We start from the raw sequence: 20560 nt of genomic DNA, 5'->3' as shown, positions 1-20560 counted from the left end.
CTCCTGACTATTTCTGCCTTCCAAGTGCTAGGATTACAGGCATGTGCCACCATGTCCAGCCTACTTTCCCTTTTTAGATGCTAATGGACACACTTTCGTTGTAATCCACCAAAGTGGATATTTATTTTATTTGCTTCTAAATATATTACATGTCTCTGCCTTTGTTCTGGTCCCTCTCCAGCACTCTCACATTCTCCAATTATTTTTGTGTGGTCTATGACATACTGTCATGTGAGCTCTCACAATCCTCACACTGAAGTCAGGGATGATTAACTGATAATGAAGACCCCTGCAGGCTCCTTGGAAACCTGTTTTTCATTCACAGTGAGACGATGCTGCAAATTTTCAGGAGTGTTGTGATCTGATGGAGGGTTGCCCTTCCCTCTAGAATCTAACTGACCAATGACTATTGATACAAGATGCTGAAATAAAAAGATAACAACAACAACAACAACAACAAAAAACCAAGAACCTTTTTTTTTACCTGTTTGGCCAAATACAGAACAAATCAAACTGATCAATCCAATCCAGGAAACCAGTTGCAAATTCATCTATAACAGAAAATGTATATTATTATTGATAGAGAAAATATTACATTCCACCTTCCCTTCTTTTTCTTCTCAATCTATTTCTCTCCAAACATCTCTACACTGCCATCTGCCTTTCTTCCAGATGGTTACCTTTCACCTACTTCACACCACACTTGCAGAATGTGTTTCTGTCGTCTCTAAATGAAATGTCTTAGCATTCAATTAAACATTACAAAATTACATACATTCTAAAGAAACCAAAGTTAGTATTCCTACAGCAGAAAGCTGTGGCGGCTTGTCCTGTAGAATGTCCATCTACACAGTCTCCTGGGGCTCTCAACCTAATAGGCACATCCAGAGGCCCAGTTACCTCAGAACCAAGAGTACTTTCCAGCACTGAATCATTCATCCCATGCTGACAACGCAAAGAGTTTTTATTTCTCCTCAGGCTAAAACATGAATTCATATTCAAGGTTCTGACTCATTTTTTCTGTGTGCTTTGCTGTTATTTTTTTTCTTTTGTAAGAAAATTAACTATGCATGGGATTGGTAAAATACTCAGCTTGATTCCCTCAACTTTCTACAGCAAAATGCCTTATTAAACCAAGAATCTGTATTGTCCTTTAGAATCTCAGGGTTAGGAGGTGAGGAGGAAAGAGATCAGATAATATTCTATGTATTAAACAGGCAACTTCTATTCATTCTCTCTATTTCTATTCAACCAATGTTTTCATTCCTAACCAAATGTGTTCAAAGACAGCTGAGACTGCAGACTACTCAGCTAACATGTTAACTGCCTTCTGTTCATAGGCATGTCCAGTCTAGTGCACATGCATACACATCTGACTCACCCACAGAATGAAAGCAGAGTAAGGAATGCTGGCATGGGCATAATCCCAGAATTTAAGAGGCAGAGGCAGGAGAATTACCATAAGTTTAAGGCCAGTCTGATCTACACAGAAAAATTCTGTCTTGAAACCCAGGAAAAGAAAGAACATTGGGAAAGTGGAGGCAGGAGAATCAGACGTATAAGTTCATCATCCTTCCCTAGATGGTAAGTTCAAGACCTATCTTTAAAAAAAAAGAAAGAAAAGAAAAGAAAAGAAAAGGAAAGGAAAGGAAAGGAACGGGAAGGGAAGGGAAGGGAAGGGAAGGGAAGGGAAGGGAAGGGAAGGGAAGGGAAGGGAAGGGAAGGGAAGGGAAGGGAAGGGAAGGGAAGGGAAGGGAAGGGAAGGGAAGGGAAGGGAAGGGAAGGGAAGGGAAGGGAAGGGAAGGGAAGGGAAGGAAAGGAAAGGTTCTTTAGTTCTATTTTAACCCTGAGTATTTCTTTTAAAGAACAGCTCTTCCCAAAGCACAGAAAACTTTGCTCTGGTCTCAGGTCCCTTTCATATGAGAAGTAAAGGCAGACATGCTACTGTGCATTGAGACATGGTCCTAATCTTAAGATAAACACTTCTGCTCCACTGCTCACCTAGACTTCCCAGAGACAAGAGAGGTAGCTCTGGGAGTCATCCACCCGCAATCAGGCTTCCTCCAGGAAATGAGTCTCTCCTGGGGCTGACAGGTTGATGCAGATAGCTTGGGACTGCATCCAAGAAGTGAATAAAACCTGAGTGTCACAAATGTATGATGTTCTAAGGGTTAGGGTTACAATGTTGTAAATCATTACAGGTTGAAATTCTCAACAATTTCAATAGAGCCACTGATGACTAAGGACAGAGAACGTGTCACTCCAGTGGAAGTGGATGATCACAGTATGAGGATGGATATACTCCTTCAGGCTACCTTAATACTTGCTGATCAGCCTTGAGAAATCTTCCAAAATACCATACAAGTCAGAGAGACAAACTATGATAGAATGAAAAAGATAATGTTCCCCAATATTCTGAAATACATTACTTTAAACCATTACTGTAAGTGCCACAGACCTCTGCTTCTTTGTATCCTGATAGGCCAAAGAACCTACTTACTAAAGCCCTCATACCTCTGGAAGTGTGCCACCACGCTCAGAAGAAGACAAAACAAAGTTCTAGTGTTCAAGAACTGCTGAGAGAACTAGGACTGTCTCCAAACATCTTGGAGATAGTCATCAACTCTTCTGTAAGGATCTGTAAGCCAGCAGGAAACAGAGGAGCTATTGCTTGGTGGCTTTCATAAATGCTGGGTTTTAGGGACAGGAAGAAGTAAGAATTCAGCAGGACTCTAAGGACAATGACAGTAATGAGAAAGCAAGAGCTGGGAGCATGAGACTGAGACCATACTTGAGAGTGGCCCTTAGGGAGGCGGCACAACTGGAATCTGGACCAAAGTGCCTGCCCGAGGCAGAATGGGGGAAGGCTTGAGAAAGACTACATCACAGTTCACGTGGATGTCCTTCTCAGACATAAAGCTATAACATATAACCTTGGGCTATGCGAGGCCTGTCAACAAATGACTCTATACAGAGAAATGGGGCTTAGAGGTTCCCTAGCAATGGCATCTCACTGAAGACAACTCTTCATCATCTATGAGGATTATTTCTAAAGATTAAAGTATGTTGTAGAAACAGTCAAAATGAAACTTATAGAAAGTGACTATGGTTTTGTGTGTGTCATCAAATTTTTAAAGTCAAAACTAAATAACCTCAGATAAAATCAGGGCTTGATTCTGTTTATAACAATAAGGTTTCCTTAAATATTGATCTATTCTGATATGCTCTTTAAAATGTTAACAAGTGATCGCTTAAAAAAACAAATACTTTTAATTGTGACAACTAAAATGCAGAACTAGTTACAGTCTTTTTCAAGAGTAAGAAAAACCAGATATTTATTTCATAAACAACTCCATTCTGACTGGACAACAAGATTCTATCCAGATATATCTTACCTACTCCTAGATTACAAATGAAATCAGCTTTCTGATTCACGTTTCTTACATTAAATACACAATACCTTCATCTGAGAGTATAAGCATAATCTCATTTAGAAAATTCTGGCTGATACTCAAGTGCCCCATGTAATATAATGTAAACATTTCTCTAACTTTTTTGTTTCTTAAAATCCTTTTAGAATTCGATATCTTTGTGTATTTAGTATTTCACTTGGTATACTCATAAGTGATAAATTAATGCTAATCTTGTTTTTATTGAATTCATGATATTTTTCCTTTCTTTCCCCCCATCCCTCCCACTCGATCCAGCCCATAGGTTTTTTATTTGTTTCTCATTAAGGATGGTTGTTAGCCACCATGTAGATTCTGGTATTTGAACTCATGACTTCCGGAAGAGCAGTCAGTGCTCTTAACTGCTGAGCCATCTCACCAGCCCCAATATCCTTCCTTTCATAATCATCTTTTTTGTTATGACTTTTTACTTATCCTAAACATCTACCTTATTTAAATCTTGTTTTCATGTTTAGAACATTCACAAATATTTTTGTGTTTTTTAAGGAAAAAACTCATTATTCGCTTTTATCTGGGTTAAAGAAATCTAGTTTTTCAACTGATAAAAACATTTCAACAACAACAAAAACCAAAAACCCACTCTCCAGTTTGGAAGTAGTGTATTTTAAATCCAAATTATTACTGCCAAAAAATACAACCAATTAGACTACTTCAGGGTTGTTGTTGTTGTTGTTGCTGTTAACTTCATTAGTCCAGACAATATTCTTGATTATTTTAAATTTCATATATTACTCTAATATAGATCCCATGTTATATCAAATATAGACAGTTGAAAATCAGATCTGGGGCTGGAGAGATGGCTCAGCAGTTAAGAGCACTGGCTACTCTTCCAGAGGTCCTGAGTTCAATTTCCAGCATCCACATGGTGGCTCACAACCATCTGTAATGGGATTCAATGCCCTCTTCTGATATGTCTGAAGACAGCTACAAATGTACGCATAAACATAAAAAGTATAAACCTTAAAAAAAAAAAAGATGTCCCACCATGCCACAGGGGCATGTGTTCCACTAAGTTCATAGCGGCCTTATTTATGATAGCCAGAAGCTGGAAACAACCTAGATGTCCCACGGCAGAAGAATAGATACAGAAAATGTGGTTCATTTACCAATGGAATATTCTACTCAGCTATATCCTGAGTTTTGCAGACAAATGGATGGAACTAGAAAATATCATCCAAGTGAGGTAACTCTGACCCAAAAGGACATGCATGGTATATACTCACTAGTAAGTGGATATTAGCAAAAAAAAAAAAAAAAAAAAAAACAGAATATCCAAAATACAGTCCACAGAACTCAAAGGTCAAAAGGTCAACAAGCTGAAGTGCCCAGTGAGGATGACTCAGTCCCACTTGGGAGAGAGAAGAAACCAATCACAAGTGGGGGGGGGGGGGGGGGGGGAAGGAGGGACCTGGGAGGGAAAGTGGAGGGGGAGAGGGAGACCTATCTGGTATTGGGTGAGGGAAAAGGACTGAAGCCCTGAGGGCCAGCAGAAAAGAATGGAAACAGGCAACCTCAGGAAATAGGAGGTTGGAGGGATCCCCCAGAATGCACCAGAGACCTAGGAGGTAAAATACTCTCAGGAATCAAAGGGAGGGACCTTAGATGAAATAACTGACAGTAGGGAGAGGGAACTTACAGAGCCCACCTCCAGTAGGAAGACAGGGCATCAAGTGAGAATGGGGTTGCCATCCCAGTCATCTCTGACCTATAGTTGTTCCTGTCTAAAAGAATTACAGGGATGGAAATGGAGAGGAGCCTGAGGTAAAGAAGGTCTAGTGACAGGCCCAAAGTGGGATTCAGCTCAAGGGGAGGTCCAAAACCTGACACTATTACTGAGGCTATGGAGCGCTCACAAAAAAAGAGACCTATCATGACTGCCCTCCGAAAGACCCAATAAGCAGCTGAAAGAGTCAGATGCAGATATTTGCACCCAACTAATGGACAGAAGCACCTGACTTCTATTGTTGAATTAGGGAAGGCTGAAAGAAGCTGAGGAGAAGGACGATCCTGTAGGAGGACCAGCAGTCTCAATTAATCTGGACCTCCAAGATCACTCAAACACTGGACCACAAAACAGACAGCATACACCAGCTGATATGAGGTCCCCAACACACACACAGTAAAGGACTTCCCGGTCTGTGTTCATTCAGAGATGATGCACCTAACCCTCAAGAGACTGGAGGTCCCAGGGAGTTTAAAGGTCAAGTGGGGTGGGGGGTGAGGTCATCCACATGGAGGGAGGAGGGAGGTGTGAGATGAGGAGCTGTCAGAGGGTAGATGAGGGATGTGGTGGGGAATGGAATATGGAGTTTAAAAAATAAATTAATTTAATAAAAAATAAATTAAAAAATCAGATCTGAACCATAATGGCTATTAGATTTTAATGATATAATCTAGAAGGTTTTTTTTTCTCCCTTTAATGGCTTTTACCATATGTTCTAGTTTGCTTTATGTTGCTGTGATAAAACACTGACCAAAACCAACTTGGGAGGAAAGGAAGTGTAAAAGGTTTTATACTTCCAGGTCCATCACTGAAGGAAGTCAGCACAAGCACGAACTCACTCACTCACAGAGGAACACTGTTTGCTGGGCTGCTTCCTCTGGTTTGCTCAGGTATCAGCCCAGGTCTACCAGCCTAGGGACAGCACAGCTGGTAATGGAACGGGCCAAACTACGTCAATTAGCAATCAAAAAAATGCCCCAGAAACATGCCCACAAGCCAATCCAGAAGAAGAATACTCTTCCACTGAAGTTCCCTCTTTCTAGATGACTCTAGGTTTGTGTTAGGTTGACAGCTGAAGCTATGATACCAGGTATTCTTCTCCCCTTAAAGACTGCTCACCTGCCTACTAATCAATTTGATCTACATCAGATCTTAATGAGCCTTTCCTTAAAAAGGAGATATGAATGATATTTAATAAGTAAAATGTGGCTACCACATATATAAAATGTGAGATATGCTCAAGAGTAGAAACTGTAAGTGAAAATCTCCAAAAGAAGCTGCATTTTGAATTGAACCATCTATGAGGCTGACAGACTGATTAGATCTTCAATGACTGGAGAATTTGGAATGTTGCAAGTTCAGAGCTAAAAACTTGTGCCATCTTTACCCTCTTAATAGCCATCTATTGCCCTTATGGTGGTTTGCATTAGAAATGTTCCCCATAGGCTCAAGCATCTGAACACTTGATCTCTATGTGGGATCCCTATTAAGAAAATTTAGTATGGCTAGAGAAAATATATCACTGGGAACAGGCTTTGAAATTAAGACTTGTACCATTTCCAGTTTGCTCTCAGCTTCATGTCTGTGGCTAAAGATGTGATTTCTCAATTTCTTATTAAAGCTGCCATGCCACTCCAGCATGAAGGACTCTTACTCTTCTGAAACCATAAGCCAAAACAAACTCTTCCTTAAATTATCTTGGTCATGGCATTTTATCACCAAAACAGCAAAGTAACCAATACAGCCCTCCATTAGATAAGTCACTTGGAATGTAGAAACATAGCACTAGTTATCCTTTGGAATGTATTAACTTAGAAGATGATCAGCTTCCACCAGCTAGCATCTGAAGCCAGATTTCCCTACTTTGTTCTAACCCATCTCTCTAACGTTTCCTTCCACCACTGTACTTAGAAGTAACTTGATTTATGGTTTTCTTTGTTCTGTTACATAAAACTACATATCAAACTGGAACATGGAATCTAGGGTAACCTAAATCTGTGTTTCCAGGTCATGGTCAGTCATATTTGGCTCTAGAATACAATGGACAAAGGGATCTTTTGAGGTGTAAACTGTGTTTTACATCAACACAGGACATAGTGTAAAGACACCTAACTGTCTAACTACAGGAAGATGGCAAGATAGAAGCATGGTAGCGCAGGTACAAATGGTACCTGTAGAGTATGGAGAGGTAGCTGAGAATTTTACATCAGGATCAGAAAGCAGCAGGAAGAGAGGATGACACTGGGCCTGGCTTGAGCACTTGAAACCTCAAAGCCCACCCCAAGTGACACAATTTCTCCAAGGCCACACCTACTCCAACAAGGGCACAACTCCATAGTGCCACTTCCTATGAGCCTATGGGGGCCATTTTCATTCAAACAACCATGTCTCTATCATAAATACACATTATATTTTTAAAATCTTAAAAGTAGTTCTGAGATTTGCATTATGCACTGAAAATAGCAGGAGCTGAGTAAGAGCAAACACGCAGCAGGAGCCAGATTACAAGAGGTTAAATTTTGTTTATTGTCATAATTGAGAAGCAGAAAAGCCTGTGGCAAGATAGAACATGATTATATAAACACAGCAGCAGGAAATTAGGGGAGACCAGGATAGGGACGACGCCTTACAGGCAGGCAGAGTTTATCACACATGTCACAGGCATGTGTTGCCTCATGTCTATAATACAAACACTCAAGAAAAATTAAAGCAAGAAGAATGAGAATCAAAGGCCAGCATGAAATAACATGGTGTAATGATAAGACTGTATCTTAAAAAAAAAAAAAAAAAAAAAAAAGCCATTGTGTCAAAATGTACACCACAATAGCAATGAGGAAATGCAAACAAGTCTACAGTTAGGTGGTTAAGGTAATTACTTATAGGTTATGATATTTGTTTAATTAAGGAAAGTGGGGACACAGATGTGGATCTCGGGAGATAGGCTGGAGTTAGAGATATGCACAGAAGAGATCATTATTCAAGTGAGCATGCATGGTGTTATGAAGAAATGAAAACTCAGGAAGAAAAGAAGGCTGAGAGGATACTAAAAGTCAAAACATGGAAAAGAAAAAGACAAATGATAAAGACAGTCCACCCTGGAGCAGAGCAGTCACTCAGACTACTGGGAATGTATCACTCTGAATTAGGCACACTAATTTTCACCACAACAAAGCCACTCCCCTATCAATTCCTCCTCAAGTTGGAAACCAAGATAACTGAGGACATGGAAAATGGGCAATAGTACTATGGAGAAGAGATGTGGGCCCAGCAGCCACTGTACGCACTAATTTATAGAGGTGCATCCTAATATTTTACTCATCTGTAACTACTTTTAATATTGGTCTTTCCCCCAACGGATCAGGTGGGGTGGGAGTGGGGCAAGAGAACAAGATCTTAGTGTCTTAGTCACAAATATAGCAACAAGTACTTGGCTCAAAGATAATACTCAACCTGAATGTCCCCTCCCTGAGGACTAGCTTTCATGGTACCAAAAAGCACCATGTAAGCTTCAGAAAGAGGGAAGAAAACAAGAATTCTACCCAGCTGTGATATCTACAAACCACAACAAACAGCATGGCACCATGGAGATAACCTGGTTGGTTATTGTCTAATTGGCAATTATTAAGTCTAATTGACACCATCTCAACAAGAGAGAAACCATGCTTGCTACTGGAAATCTAGCTAACTACTCAGTTGTTGTGAAGTCATAGTTATTGGAGGAGAATCTACTATCTCTAGTTTACCAAACCACCATAATCACTAATCTATAAATGTCTGTCCTTATACACACAGATAAGTGCAGCCTTCATCCTTCACCAAGGAAACTTCCCTTTGCAACCAAGACCACTACAGAAAACCACAAAAACTCAAAATACAGAGTTGTGGAGCCCAGTCCCAATAGATACATCTACAAAAACACCTAAAGGTCAGGGAACATTGAGGAAGAGGCAGCAGAAAGACAGTAAGAGCCAGATGATCAGAACATTTGCTGTTAGCTTGTGTCTTCTAGTAACATCTGAAGCTACATCCATGAAGCCTCTCCAACATGAATGCCCGAACATGAGCTGAACAAGGATGACACCAATGGACTGAGAAAAGCACAGAACTATAGGCAACTAAGGAAAGCTGTTGTGGGGAAAGTTAGTCCTCTCCCCAGAGATGAACACACCCATTGGCTGTCCAGTGCCAAACAATAAGCCCTGAAAATATACACACATGTAACATTATACAAACTCAAGTTATATTTAGGAATATATATATATATATATATATATATATATACTGCACATATATGCATGCAACAAGAATCAGTTTTTAAAAAGAGGCTATGAATTTAAAGGAGAGCAGAAGAGTATATAGGAAGGTTTGGAGGCAGGAAAGGAAAGAGAAAAAGATAACACTCAAAATGTTATGCTGGAATATATTAAATTATACGACCTTGTCTTCTGACATTACTCAGGAGCTCAGAAAGGAGACATCTCTGCTTTACAGATGAAATTGTCACCTGAGCTTCTGAACTCAGAAGCTATAGCCTGATTTTGAGCTTCATTAAGTATATTTTTTGAAGGCCTATTTAGCCACTATTTTAGACGGATCTAGAGTTAGAATTGACTCAGACCACAGAAATGAAAAAAAAAAGCTTATAATGTTTTATGAGTTTATTTAATAAACATTCAAAGTGAATGGAGGCCAACAAGTTATCTTAATTTCTAAATAGATGCTGGTTTTGTGTCTTGTTCCCACAAAAGCATCTCATTAAGATTTTTTAAAGCATATTCAATTTTTATCTAAGGTGGCATAATTCATCCCTGAGCAAAATATTCTTAAGGATAGCTTAAGTAAGAAACAGCCCCACATTTATACAACTATCTTAATCTTCAAAGTAAACAAGCCCTTCTGAACTTTTAAACACTTAATTTTTTTAATAAAATATAAATAACATCTGGTATTTCCTTTTACTAAGACAGGGTCTCATTACAAAGCCCTGACTGACCTGGAGTAGATCAGGCTGGCCTCAGACTCACAAAGATCTGCTTTCCTCTGCCTCCCAAGTGCTGGGGTTAAAGATGTGCACTCCCTTTACAAATGATATCTTTTAAAGCTTGATATATACAGATTAAGTATCCCTTATTCAAACTGCATAGGGCCAAAAGTACAGGACTTTCAGATTTTGAAATAGCTACATGTAGTGAAACTTAGACCTGGGTCTAAATGTAAAATCCCCTTATGTAACTTACATACATGCCTGTATTGAGTATTAAGTATTCAACTGGATAATACCTGCATACCACTGATCCTGAAGGGACAACTAGGTGCAGAATTTTTTGTACCATGTTGACATTCAGAGATTTACATCTGAACCATTTAAATTTTTCAGATAAAGGAAGCTCAACCTATACTATTTTTGTAGAAATCACTTACTCTTAAAAGGAAAATGACTTTAAAATTAGGGAGATATCTCAGTCTGCAAAGTTAGAATCTCAATTCAAATCCCTAGCACCTGTGTTAAAAGCTGAGTGTCAATGGTGTGTGTCCGTAATCCTAACATGGGGAGTGGGCAGGCAAAGGCAAGGGGACACCAAGGGGTTGCTACTCAGTTTCTGCTCATATAGGCAGATGAGGGAGGAACACATCCTCAATTCCATTCAAACAGCCAAATCTCATCTCCAATTCAGTGAGAGATCTCCAAAGAATAAGTTAAGAGAACAATTGGAGAACACATCCTCTGTCAACTTCTGGCCTCTACAAGGAATGTATAAGCCAGTTCACACAAAATGAAGTACTTAACAGCTGGAGATGAAGCTCAGTGATAAAACACTAGCTTGGTGTGTGCAAGACCCTGTATTAAACACTCCCCAATGCTGTGTCTGGATTGAAAACAGATAATGGGATAGAGAAATCAGCATTTGAATAATACAAGGATAATCTTTACACACTACACAAAAACATTATGCTTACACACAAGGAAGAAGAAAACAAGGACAGTGCCTTAGTCAGAGTTTCTATTACTACCACAAAAAACACCCTGACCAAAAAGCAAACTAGGGAGAAAAGGGTTGGTTATTCAGCTTACACTTTCAGATCATAGTCCATCATTGGAGGAAGTGAGGACAGGAATTTAAGCAGAACCTGGAGGCAGGAGCTGATGCAGAGGTCATGGTGTGGTTCTGCTTACTGGCTTACTTCCCATGGCTTGTTTGGCCTACTTTCTTATAGAACCTAGGACCACCAGCCATTTTCTCAGCTGAGGCTCCTTACTCTCTGATAACTTTAACTTATGTCAAATTGAAACAAACAAACAAAAAAAAAACAGCCAGTAGAGTCAGAAAAAGAGGCTAGGTAACCTAAGATGGGAATGGTTTTTTGTTTTGGGGTTTTTGTTGTTGTTGTTTTTCGAGACAGGGGTTCTCTGTGTAGCCCTGGCTGTCCTGGAACTCACTCTGTAGATCAGGATGGCCTCAAACTCAGAAATCCGCCTGCCTCTGCCTCCCGAGTGATGGAATTAAAGGCGTGAGCCACCACTGCCCGGCTAAGTTGGGAATGTTAGTAGCACCTCACTGCAGCCTACCATCCTATAAGTACACAACAGTCTCCCTAGACAGCTTCTTAAATGCCAGCCAAAACTCTACCCTGACTGCAAACAAAAGACTTTTGAAGAACTCAATGAAAATCCTTTCTAACCAATAAAACATTTGTCTGAGCCTAATAAACTCCTACAATGAAGGTTTTTGTTTGAAGCTAAGTACAATGGTTCATGCTGTATGTAATCCCAGTACTTTGAGGCTAAAGTAAGAGAATTTCTAGAAGTTTGAGGCTAGCCTGTTTCATACAGTGAGTTCTAGGTTGGTTATGCTACAGTAAAATAACAACAACAGTAATAATAATAATAAATTAATAAGTTTGATCCAAAGCTCACAAAAAAAAATCTGATCTCTAAAAACAGTTCACTCGCAACACAAATACACAAAAAAAAATTTAAAAATACAATTCACGACTACTGATGATTCCACTATCCCAAGGAAAATGAGAGTATCAATGTCCTCTTCAAAACTCATAAGCTCCAGGAATATAATCAACAAAACAAGATCAAACCTGAGGTGTCACACAAAGTACAAACTACCAAAGGAAAGGAAGAGCCAACAAGACAGAATGTGTGGTGACAGACAACTGACATCTACCTCCACTACCCTCACCTGAAAGAAGAGCAGCCCCAAGGGCAAGTGTCGAATTCAAATCAGTCACTACAAAGTTAATCTAATGACTGCCAAATGATGGAAGGAGTGAGAATTTTGGTTTCTTAAAAAACCCAGTATTGATATGTGAATATGTTTTTGTTTTAATCCCCAGGTGTGGGATATGGGACCACTTCAGATTGTCCACAACCACTATGATTTCTCTCTTGCTGCAGAAGTGTGATTTTGCCAGCTGCAAATAGTCTACATTTGGAATTTTGGGGACTCTTGAGAGAGTGTAAGTGTGAGTGCCCCAAGAGCCTGTGGTGGCAGCTGCTGGTTCTGCTGCTGCTTTAGCTATTGCTGAACTGCTGGTTCCTGAATCCTGAGTTGCTGGTTGCTGGCTAGAGATATTCTAACCATGAAGATTGGACTTGTCCAAGAACCTCGAAGCCCCTAATCAGCAGGAAGTCTAACTAGGTCTATGCTCCCTTTCCCCTCTAACCTTCTTCTCAACTACCTAGTTAGTATTAGGGGGGTTGGAAGGAACTAGGGTAGAGGAGTGTGGTAAATATAAGAACCCAATAAAGTAGCCCCAAAAGTATGGCTACAGATGAATTTTGAAAATAAAACATTTTAAGAAAAGCTATAAAACGAAAACATAAACAGCCAGTCTACAGTGAGAGAAGAAAAACTGCTGCCCAGCACCATCTGCTATCATCCTTATTACCTAGCAAATGAGACTTTACGAACTAACCTAGCGGTCCCTAAGCTAGCGATCCCTTTATACTTTCTACATATGCAAATTTTATCCTTTCTTTCCTGTTTTTTGTTTTTCCCTATGAATGAGGAAAATTATCAAATGTTTCAGTTGACAAAACTTATATTTCACAAATGTAAGTGTAAGAGGTCTTGCAAAAGTTAACTATCTGGGCACTAGAGCGAAAGAAGGGTCAGTGCTTAAAAGTACTTGCTACTCTTGCAGAGCAACTAGGTCCTGATCCCAAGCATTCACACCTGGCAGCTTACAACCATCTGTAATTCCAGGTCCAGAAAATCACAACACCCTCTTCTAGCCTCTGCTGGGAGCAAAACACACACACACACACACACACACACACACACACACACACACACACACACGGTTCACACGGTTCACACGGTTCACATGCACACATGCAGGCACATAAACATAAAAATAGATAAATCTTTAAAAAAGAAAGTTAACTATCTGTTAATGGTATCAAAAGCATTTTCCCTATACATAATTTCAATTAGGAGGAATTTTGAGTTACATTTCTATATTGCATAATCTTATCTACTGGTTTCCAAAAAATTTTTCTGGATAAAAGTTCACTTTGACCACCACCTTTTATCCTATCTTCCTTCTCTCACCTGGTGTGGATGGAATAAGCACAATCCAGGCATACTTTATACAACAAATGTTTAAAAATCAAACTATAGGGCTGGAGAGATGGCTCAGTGGCTAAAAGCACTGACTGCTCTTCCATAGATCCTGAGTTCAATTCCCAACAACTACATGGTGGCTCACAACCATCTCTAACAGGATCAGATGTTCTCTTCTGCTGTGTCTCAAGACAGCAACAGTGTACTCATACATAAAATAAAGAATGTTTAAAAAAAAAAAGCTACAGATAAGTTACTTCATTTCTCATTTGACTCAAGACTAGGCTAGGAGTGACGCATATTTCAGAATTTGGGAAAGGATAAAATATGACCCTGATGGAAAAGTTTTAGCAACAAATATTTCTATACTGATTTTCTTAACACTGGGGGCGGGATCTGAATAACTCCTTAATATGTGTTTCTCAACTTTGTTGTTGTTGTTGTTGTTCTGTGCTAGAGATTGAACCCAGGGCCTCTCAAGTATGAACACAAGAGACACCTCCAATTCTTTTAAAGTCATGCTTCCATACTTCTTTAATCAGGATAACTCATGCCTATTTTATTTTATTACATTTTCCAAATGTAGAATTAGGCCACTAAATGTAGTTTCAAACTTCAATATCTTTTTTTTTTTTTCCGATTGGATATTTTCTTTATTTACATGTCAAATGTTTTCCTCTTTCCAGGTCTCCCCTTCAGAAACCCCTAACCCATCCCCCTGCTCTATGAGGGTGCTCCCCCACCCACCCACTCCCATCCTCCCACCCTGGCATTCCCCTAAACTGGGGCACTGAACACCCTCAGGCCCAAGGGCCTCTCCTCCCACTGATGTCCAACAAACTTCAATATCTTAATTATCAAATAGTATAATATTCCACAATTGACCTCTAAGAAGGGTAAAAAATAATAATAAAATAAATCATATATAGTCTATAAAATACTGGAGGCATTAGAAAGCTATTTGCATCCTAATTTCAGAGTATGAAATTAAACATTCAATAAGCATATAGACTGAATATGTTCTGTGCTTCTAATGACATTTACCAGAATTTGCATGTAAATATTTTCACCCTTCCACTTGAAACTACATTCCTTAAGCAAAATGCAATGCAAATTCTTCTACCTTTATGACTTTTACTTGTTTCTTTTCTTTTGCTCTTTTTTAAATACATCTTTCATATCACCCATCAGCCCATTCCTCACTCAGACCTCATCTTCTCCATCAAGCCTTCCAAAACCACTTAAGCCACCACTGACCTTTTCTTCAAAAAAAACTGAGAGTATCATCTGGGATGGCACACTGTATAAACTATTCTTTGTCATGTTTTCCTGAGTGGAACACAATTGAACCATCTAGGGAATTTACTCAAAATCAAAGACATGCCGACCCCTGAATTACACTCTTTGAGCACATGTCTTTGCAGTGGCAATGACTCAGTACACTGACGAGCTACAATGCAATGCACTACTAAAGACACCCTGACAAAGAGCAGCCAGTTACAGACGTGACAAATCAGCCCTGGCACAACCAGTGTTAATTGCACAGCATCTATACTTTCTCATAATGACACAAAACGGTTGCTCAGGCAAAAGAGGGCTCAACAGTCAAGAGCATTTGCTGCTCTTCCAGACAACCCAAGTTCAATTCCCAGACTTCCCATAGCTCCTATTAGGTGGCTCACAACCTTCTATAGCACCAGCTCTAGGAAATCTAAAGCCTCTGGCCTCTGAAGGAACTTGCACTCATGTGTGCAAAGTCATATGAAGACATACATACCTACACATAATTTAAAGTATTTTTTTTAATTTAAAGAAAATGGTTTCTCATGAAAAAACAAAAATTGTACTCTTCAGTACTTAGATCAGGCAGTCACTCCCTCTTATCTCAAAGTGAGAGCAACAGTGCAGATGTGAAACCAAAGCCCTAGGGAGTGGTGCACCAATGTCATACAGTAATCCAGGTTCAGCACCTGCACTGAAAGCCAGGTTTCCCATGTGAAGCCTCTCCTCAATCAAACTGCAGCTCTGATCACTGCTCTGGGGGAATGGGTGTGAAAAATAAACTAGTCTTTAATTTAAACATGCTAATTGCTGGAAACCCCCACAAATTCCTACACTCTCTAAAATGGCCGGCAAAGGATCCAAAAGTTCAAAGAAAATGGGAAAGTGAACGACTTTCCCTACTCTCAAGAGCCTTCTCTACTCTACACTCCGGTGCTTTTATTTTGCAGCCTATACTATCAACCAGCATTGATAGATGGAAAATTCCCAAACTCTAGGCCCCATGGTCACCTTAAAGAACTCAGCATGGTAGATCCTACGCTCTTGTAGTAGCACTGCCTCCCTGGGTAAATGCACCACCTGGCCATTCACCTTTCCATTTCCCTCAACATGAACCCCAGGTCACCAATTCCCCTTCCTACACAACATAATTCTTGTTTCCCTACTGGCTACCACTTGGGATCTATAAGCTTTTTGAGTTTCATCTCTATCACTAGAAAAAAAATTGGCCATGCACCCATTATTTATAAATTAAAACATATATTTTATAGCAATGCAATAACATTATACATGATAAATACGTTGAACTTTTAAAAGCTATAAACAGAGAATGCTCTTATAAAATGCTTATACTCAAAAGCCGGGCATGGTGGCACACTTTAATCCCAGCACTCGGGAGGTAGAGGCAGGTGGATTTCTGAGTTCGAGGCCAGCCTGTTCTACAGAGTGAGTTCCAGGACAGCCAGGGCTACACAGAGAAACCCTGTCTCGAAAAAACAAAAAAAAAAAAAAAAAAAATAAGTAGAATAAAATGCTTATACTCCTTACAGACTATTAAGTTATTTTACATAACCCTGGGGTTAGAAACCTGTTATTTTGAAGCCTTGGTAAAATGCTCCTACAAGTAAGAGATATGTATGTATGCATATATATATATATATATATATATATATATATATGCTTGTTTATATAAATTTATATTTGTAATATTTAATATGTACATGCATTTGCGTGCATACAGATATATATGGGCATGTATGTCTGCTCTAATATGATATATATTTGAAGGAGCCTCTTTTCTCACGTATACATTTTATGATGACATATATGCTAGACATACGGGTAAAGATAATTATTCTTATCTTCTAAAGCCACACACCAAAAATAAAGTTTTCAAACTCTGAAAAATTTACAATATACATGCTAGACATATTTGTAAAGATAATTATTCTTATCTTCTGAAAGCCACACACCAAAAATAAAGTTTTCAAACCCTGAGAAATTTACAATATGCATGCTAGACACATTGGTAAAGATAATTATCTTTATCTTCTAAAGCCACACACAGAAAAATAAAGTTTTCAAACTGTGAAAATTAACGAAGTAGTTTATTCTTTATCACACAGCTCCTGAAAGTGAGATACACTGCCCTCACCTATCTACGTCAATTTCTAAGCAGTCAGAATTGTGTGGACTGTCCTTTAACCTCAGTACACTTCTGATTTCTGAGACTGTATACTGCTACTACTTTAGATCTGATCCAGAAGACTCAATTACTATCTTTTCCCCCTTTATCCTCACATTCCTGATTGCCAACTATTTGACATATGATAAACAAAAAAGTCTGAAAACCTATAACCAAAGTCCCAATAAACAGTACTATAATAGAAAACACTAATCAACTCTGAAACTCACTAATTTGCAAACAAATGGTAAAAGCTTATTTTATCATATTCACCCCATAATGAATCTTCAAGTCAGCTGGGCTTATTACACTTCAAAAACTTTTACATTTAAATTCTGAGGAAAAAAAAAACAATCCTCTGAAACTTTTACTAGTGTCAACATGTTTATCTCATCACTCTGGTAACACAGGTAAGAATACTAGTACTCATACACTCACGGAACACTAATAAAATTATTTTCTCCAGACAACAAACTATGATATACACCTCCCTCTCTACATGTAAACCAGGGGGTGGGGCTCTGTTAGAAAAACACCAGAGAGTAAAGGAACTACATTAGGCAGAAAGCATTCTGGACAAACATCCGTCAAGCTAATTAATTTTCCTAGTAATAAAGAGTGAGGAGAGGTGAGCAGTGTTCATGGAGTTAATCAATACAGAACTATATTTTCATTTCATTGATGTTGATTCAGAACAGATTCAAATTAGGCTGACCAGAAAATTAAAGACAACTGATTACTTTTCAACTTTGTTGATTCTGTAATTTTCATGTACAATACTGAAGATTACAAACAACCTGGTGGGAGGGGGTAGGGGAAGACATGCTCTTCCAGAGGACCTGAGTTCTATTGCTAGTGCCCACATACCAGCTGACAGCCACTTGTGGGTACTGTTCCAGGAGATTTGACCCCTCTCTTCTGGCCTCCACTGGAGCGGCATACACACAGGGCAAACTTACAAGCAGGCAAATACGCACCCACATAAAATAAACAAATCAAAGCCTTAAAAAAAGGAAACAACCTCAAACAGTGAGATGGCTCAACACATGAAAATGCTTACCCAAGCTGGGCAACCTGAATTCAATCCCTGAAATCCACATGATAGTGGAAGAAAAGAAGAAACCTCACAAATGTATCCTCTAACCTCCACCTATGCTCGGCATACATTCCCACATGCAAATAATTATAAATTAAAATTAAAGAAACCATCTTAATACTGAACTTCATATCCTCAACAACAGATTCTTCAACTGCAGGCCTGTAAATTCAACAGATAAGCTAGAAACTGCTTTCTACTCACATAAAAACTAGAGTTCTAGTATCTTCTACTCTCCCCAAGTGCCTATATACAACATGCCAGTGTTTCATCCGTTTTCTATTTGTCATTCTATCATTTCTGATCATTAACCATGGTTGAATGAATCAAAATTCCTCATAAACTTGGATATCATATCATATATTAAGATTCTGATGTCAGTCCTTCCCTTCGGGCCTTGATGTCCATCAGTATGCAAGAGGTAACTCTAAACTAAAATTTCTTAGTCCATTCTACAGGTTATCTAGGATATGACCTACTGTAATGGCTGTGTGCGATTTAAAAAAGAAATCTAATCAGAATTCATCTAACATTTATTTCTGTCCTATGCAAGCAACAACCACCATTAAAAAATAAAAACCTTAAGTCATACTATCCTCTTCATACCCAAGTGGAATGGCATATCCAGGAGACTTTCCTAATACTACCAAAACATTCTGAGAAGTTTGTAGATTTTTTTTAACATAGCAAAAGCAATGAAAAGTAATTAATGTATATGAAGCATTGTTGTCTAAGTTGTGGTTTTACATTTCACTACCTACTGTGTCCTTTTCTTTTTTTTCTTTTCTTTTTTTTTCTTTTCTTTTTTTTTTTTTTTTTTTTTTTTTTTGAGGCATTGCCCTGGATTCCTCTTGCCATACATATACATACACACACACACACAAAATGCCTTCTTTATTTTACATTAGTTAGGTTACTTAAAGTTCAAATATAGGCTCTGGAGGTGAGCCCATGAACTCTCCAAATTACTTAAAACTCCTGCACCTCAGTTTCTTCCTTTGTAAAATGAGATAGGCAGTCCCAATACCACCATGGATCAGGATCAGGGTTCTGCAGTGAGGTCAGTACATGCTGGGAGTTTACATGCTGGGAGCTGGGTCTGACCCTCGTGTCACAAGAATTACTATAATTAGTGTAGGAACTCCTTTTCTCTTTTAAAGATGAGGAAACGGAAATAGGATAATTTATTACTAGTTATTACTAGGTTTCAAATTAAAAGTTCAAATTCACTGTGGCATTCGGGATCAGCGCGGTCATTAACCCAGCCTGTCACTAGGAGGCACGAGAAAGGGTAGGCAGCCACACTCCACGAGGCCCCGGGTGGGCACCGCCTCGCGGACCACGGGCGCTGCGGCCTGGTTCCCAGGGTCCCGCGCCGCGCTGGGGAAAGGCGCCCGCTGGGCACCGACGGACCGAACCCCTCTAAGGTCAGCGGCACCCAGATCCCTGTCGTACCCACCCTTGAACCCCGCCACGCCCCGGTGTGACAGACTGGGCTCGCGACCCTCCCTTAGGACAAGGCCGGGCGGGGCGGGGAGCTGCAGCCGAACGAGGCCGAGCGCCGCGGTCCCTAAAACCGGACTCCACCCGGCCCAGGCCGCAGAGACACGCCTGGTTAGCCCGAGTTGCCCGGAGCCCACGCCCGCACGTCCACACGCCCGCGGCCTTACCTTTTCGCAGCGTCCGCCCGACACGCGGGCGGCCCGGGCTCCGCCGCGTTCCGCCTCTCGGAGGGTCTCGGGTCGGTGTCGGCGGACCTCGGCCTTTCGGAGGGTCTCGGGCCGGCGTCGGCGGGCCTCGGCTTCTCGGTTGGTCTCGGGTGGCGTCGGCGGGCCTCGGCCGCTCCGCGGGTCTGGCGGCTCTTCAGCGAGTGGGCGGAGACTCGGCCCGCCTGTCCCTCAGGAAGCCGCCCCGCCCCGCCCCCGCCGCGAAGCTCTTTCTCCCGGGCTGCCCGGCTTTTCTCTCCCTCCGGAAACGCATTCCTCCGCGCCGCGTCAGCCGCGCCTGAAAAGGAGGGGGAGGCGGCAGGAAGAAGGAAGGTGGGGCAGGGTGCAGACAAAGGAGCTCGGTCGTTCGGCCCTTTCTGCCTGGGGTACCGCGCTGAACCACCGAGGGCGCCGGCCGCCCGGCTGGAAAGCCCAGCCGCAGTCTGTGTCCGGTCCCTGGGATCCCGAGCCAGACCTCTCTGTGGGCTGAGGGGACAAGAAGGATCGGGTGTTCTGCAGG

At 40.4% G+C, this 20560-nt stretch overlaps 1 protein-coding gene across 1 annotated transcript in view; it reads right to left on the bottom strand.

Moving 5' to 3' along the window:
* The window catches only part of Itgb1 (integrin beta 1 (fibronectin receptor beta)), a 47926-nt gene extending 27616 nt beyond the window's left edge, over positions 1–20310 (bottom strand). The window contains exons 1-2 of the mRNA NM_010578.2: positions 20005–20310; positions 485–551 (exon numbers count right to left, since the gene is read on the bottom strand). Coding sequence (NP_034708.1) covers positions 485–551 — 67 coding nt within the window. The 5' untranslated portion in view covers positions 20005–20310. The remainder of the gene's footprint in view (positions 1–484; positions 552–20004) is intronic.
* Positions 20311–20560: the final 250 nt, after the last annotated feature.

Source organism: Mus musculus, chromosome 8, assembly GCF_000001635.26.
Source record: "Mus musculus strain C57BL/6J chromosome 8, GRCm38.p6 C57BL/6J".
Taxonomy (NCBI): Eukaryota; Metazoa; Chordata; class Mammalia; order Rodentia; family Muridae; genus Mus; species Mus musculus.
Note: the sequence above shows the minus strand (reverse complement) of the source record. Positions and strands in the feature narration are given on the sequence as shown.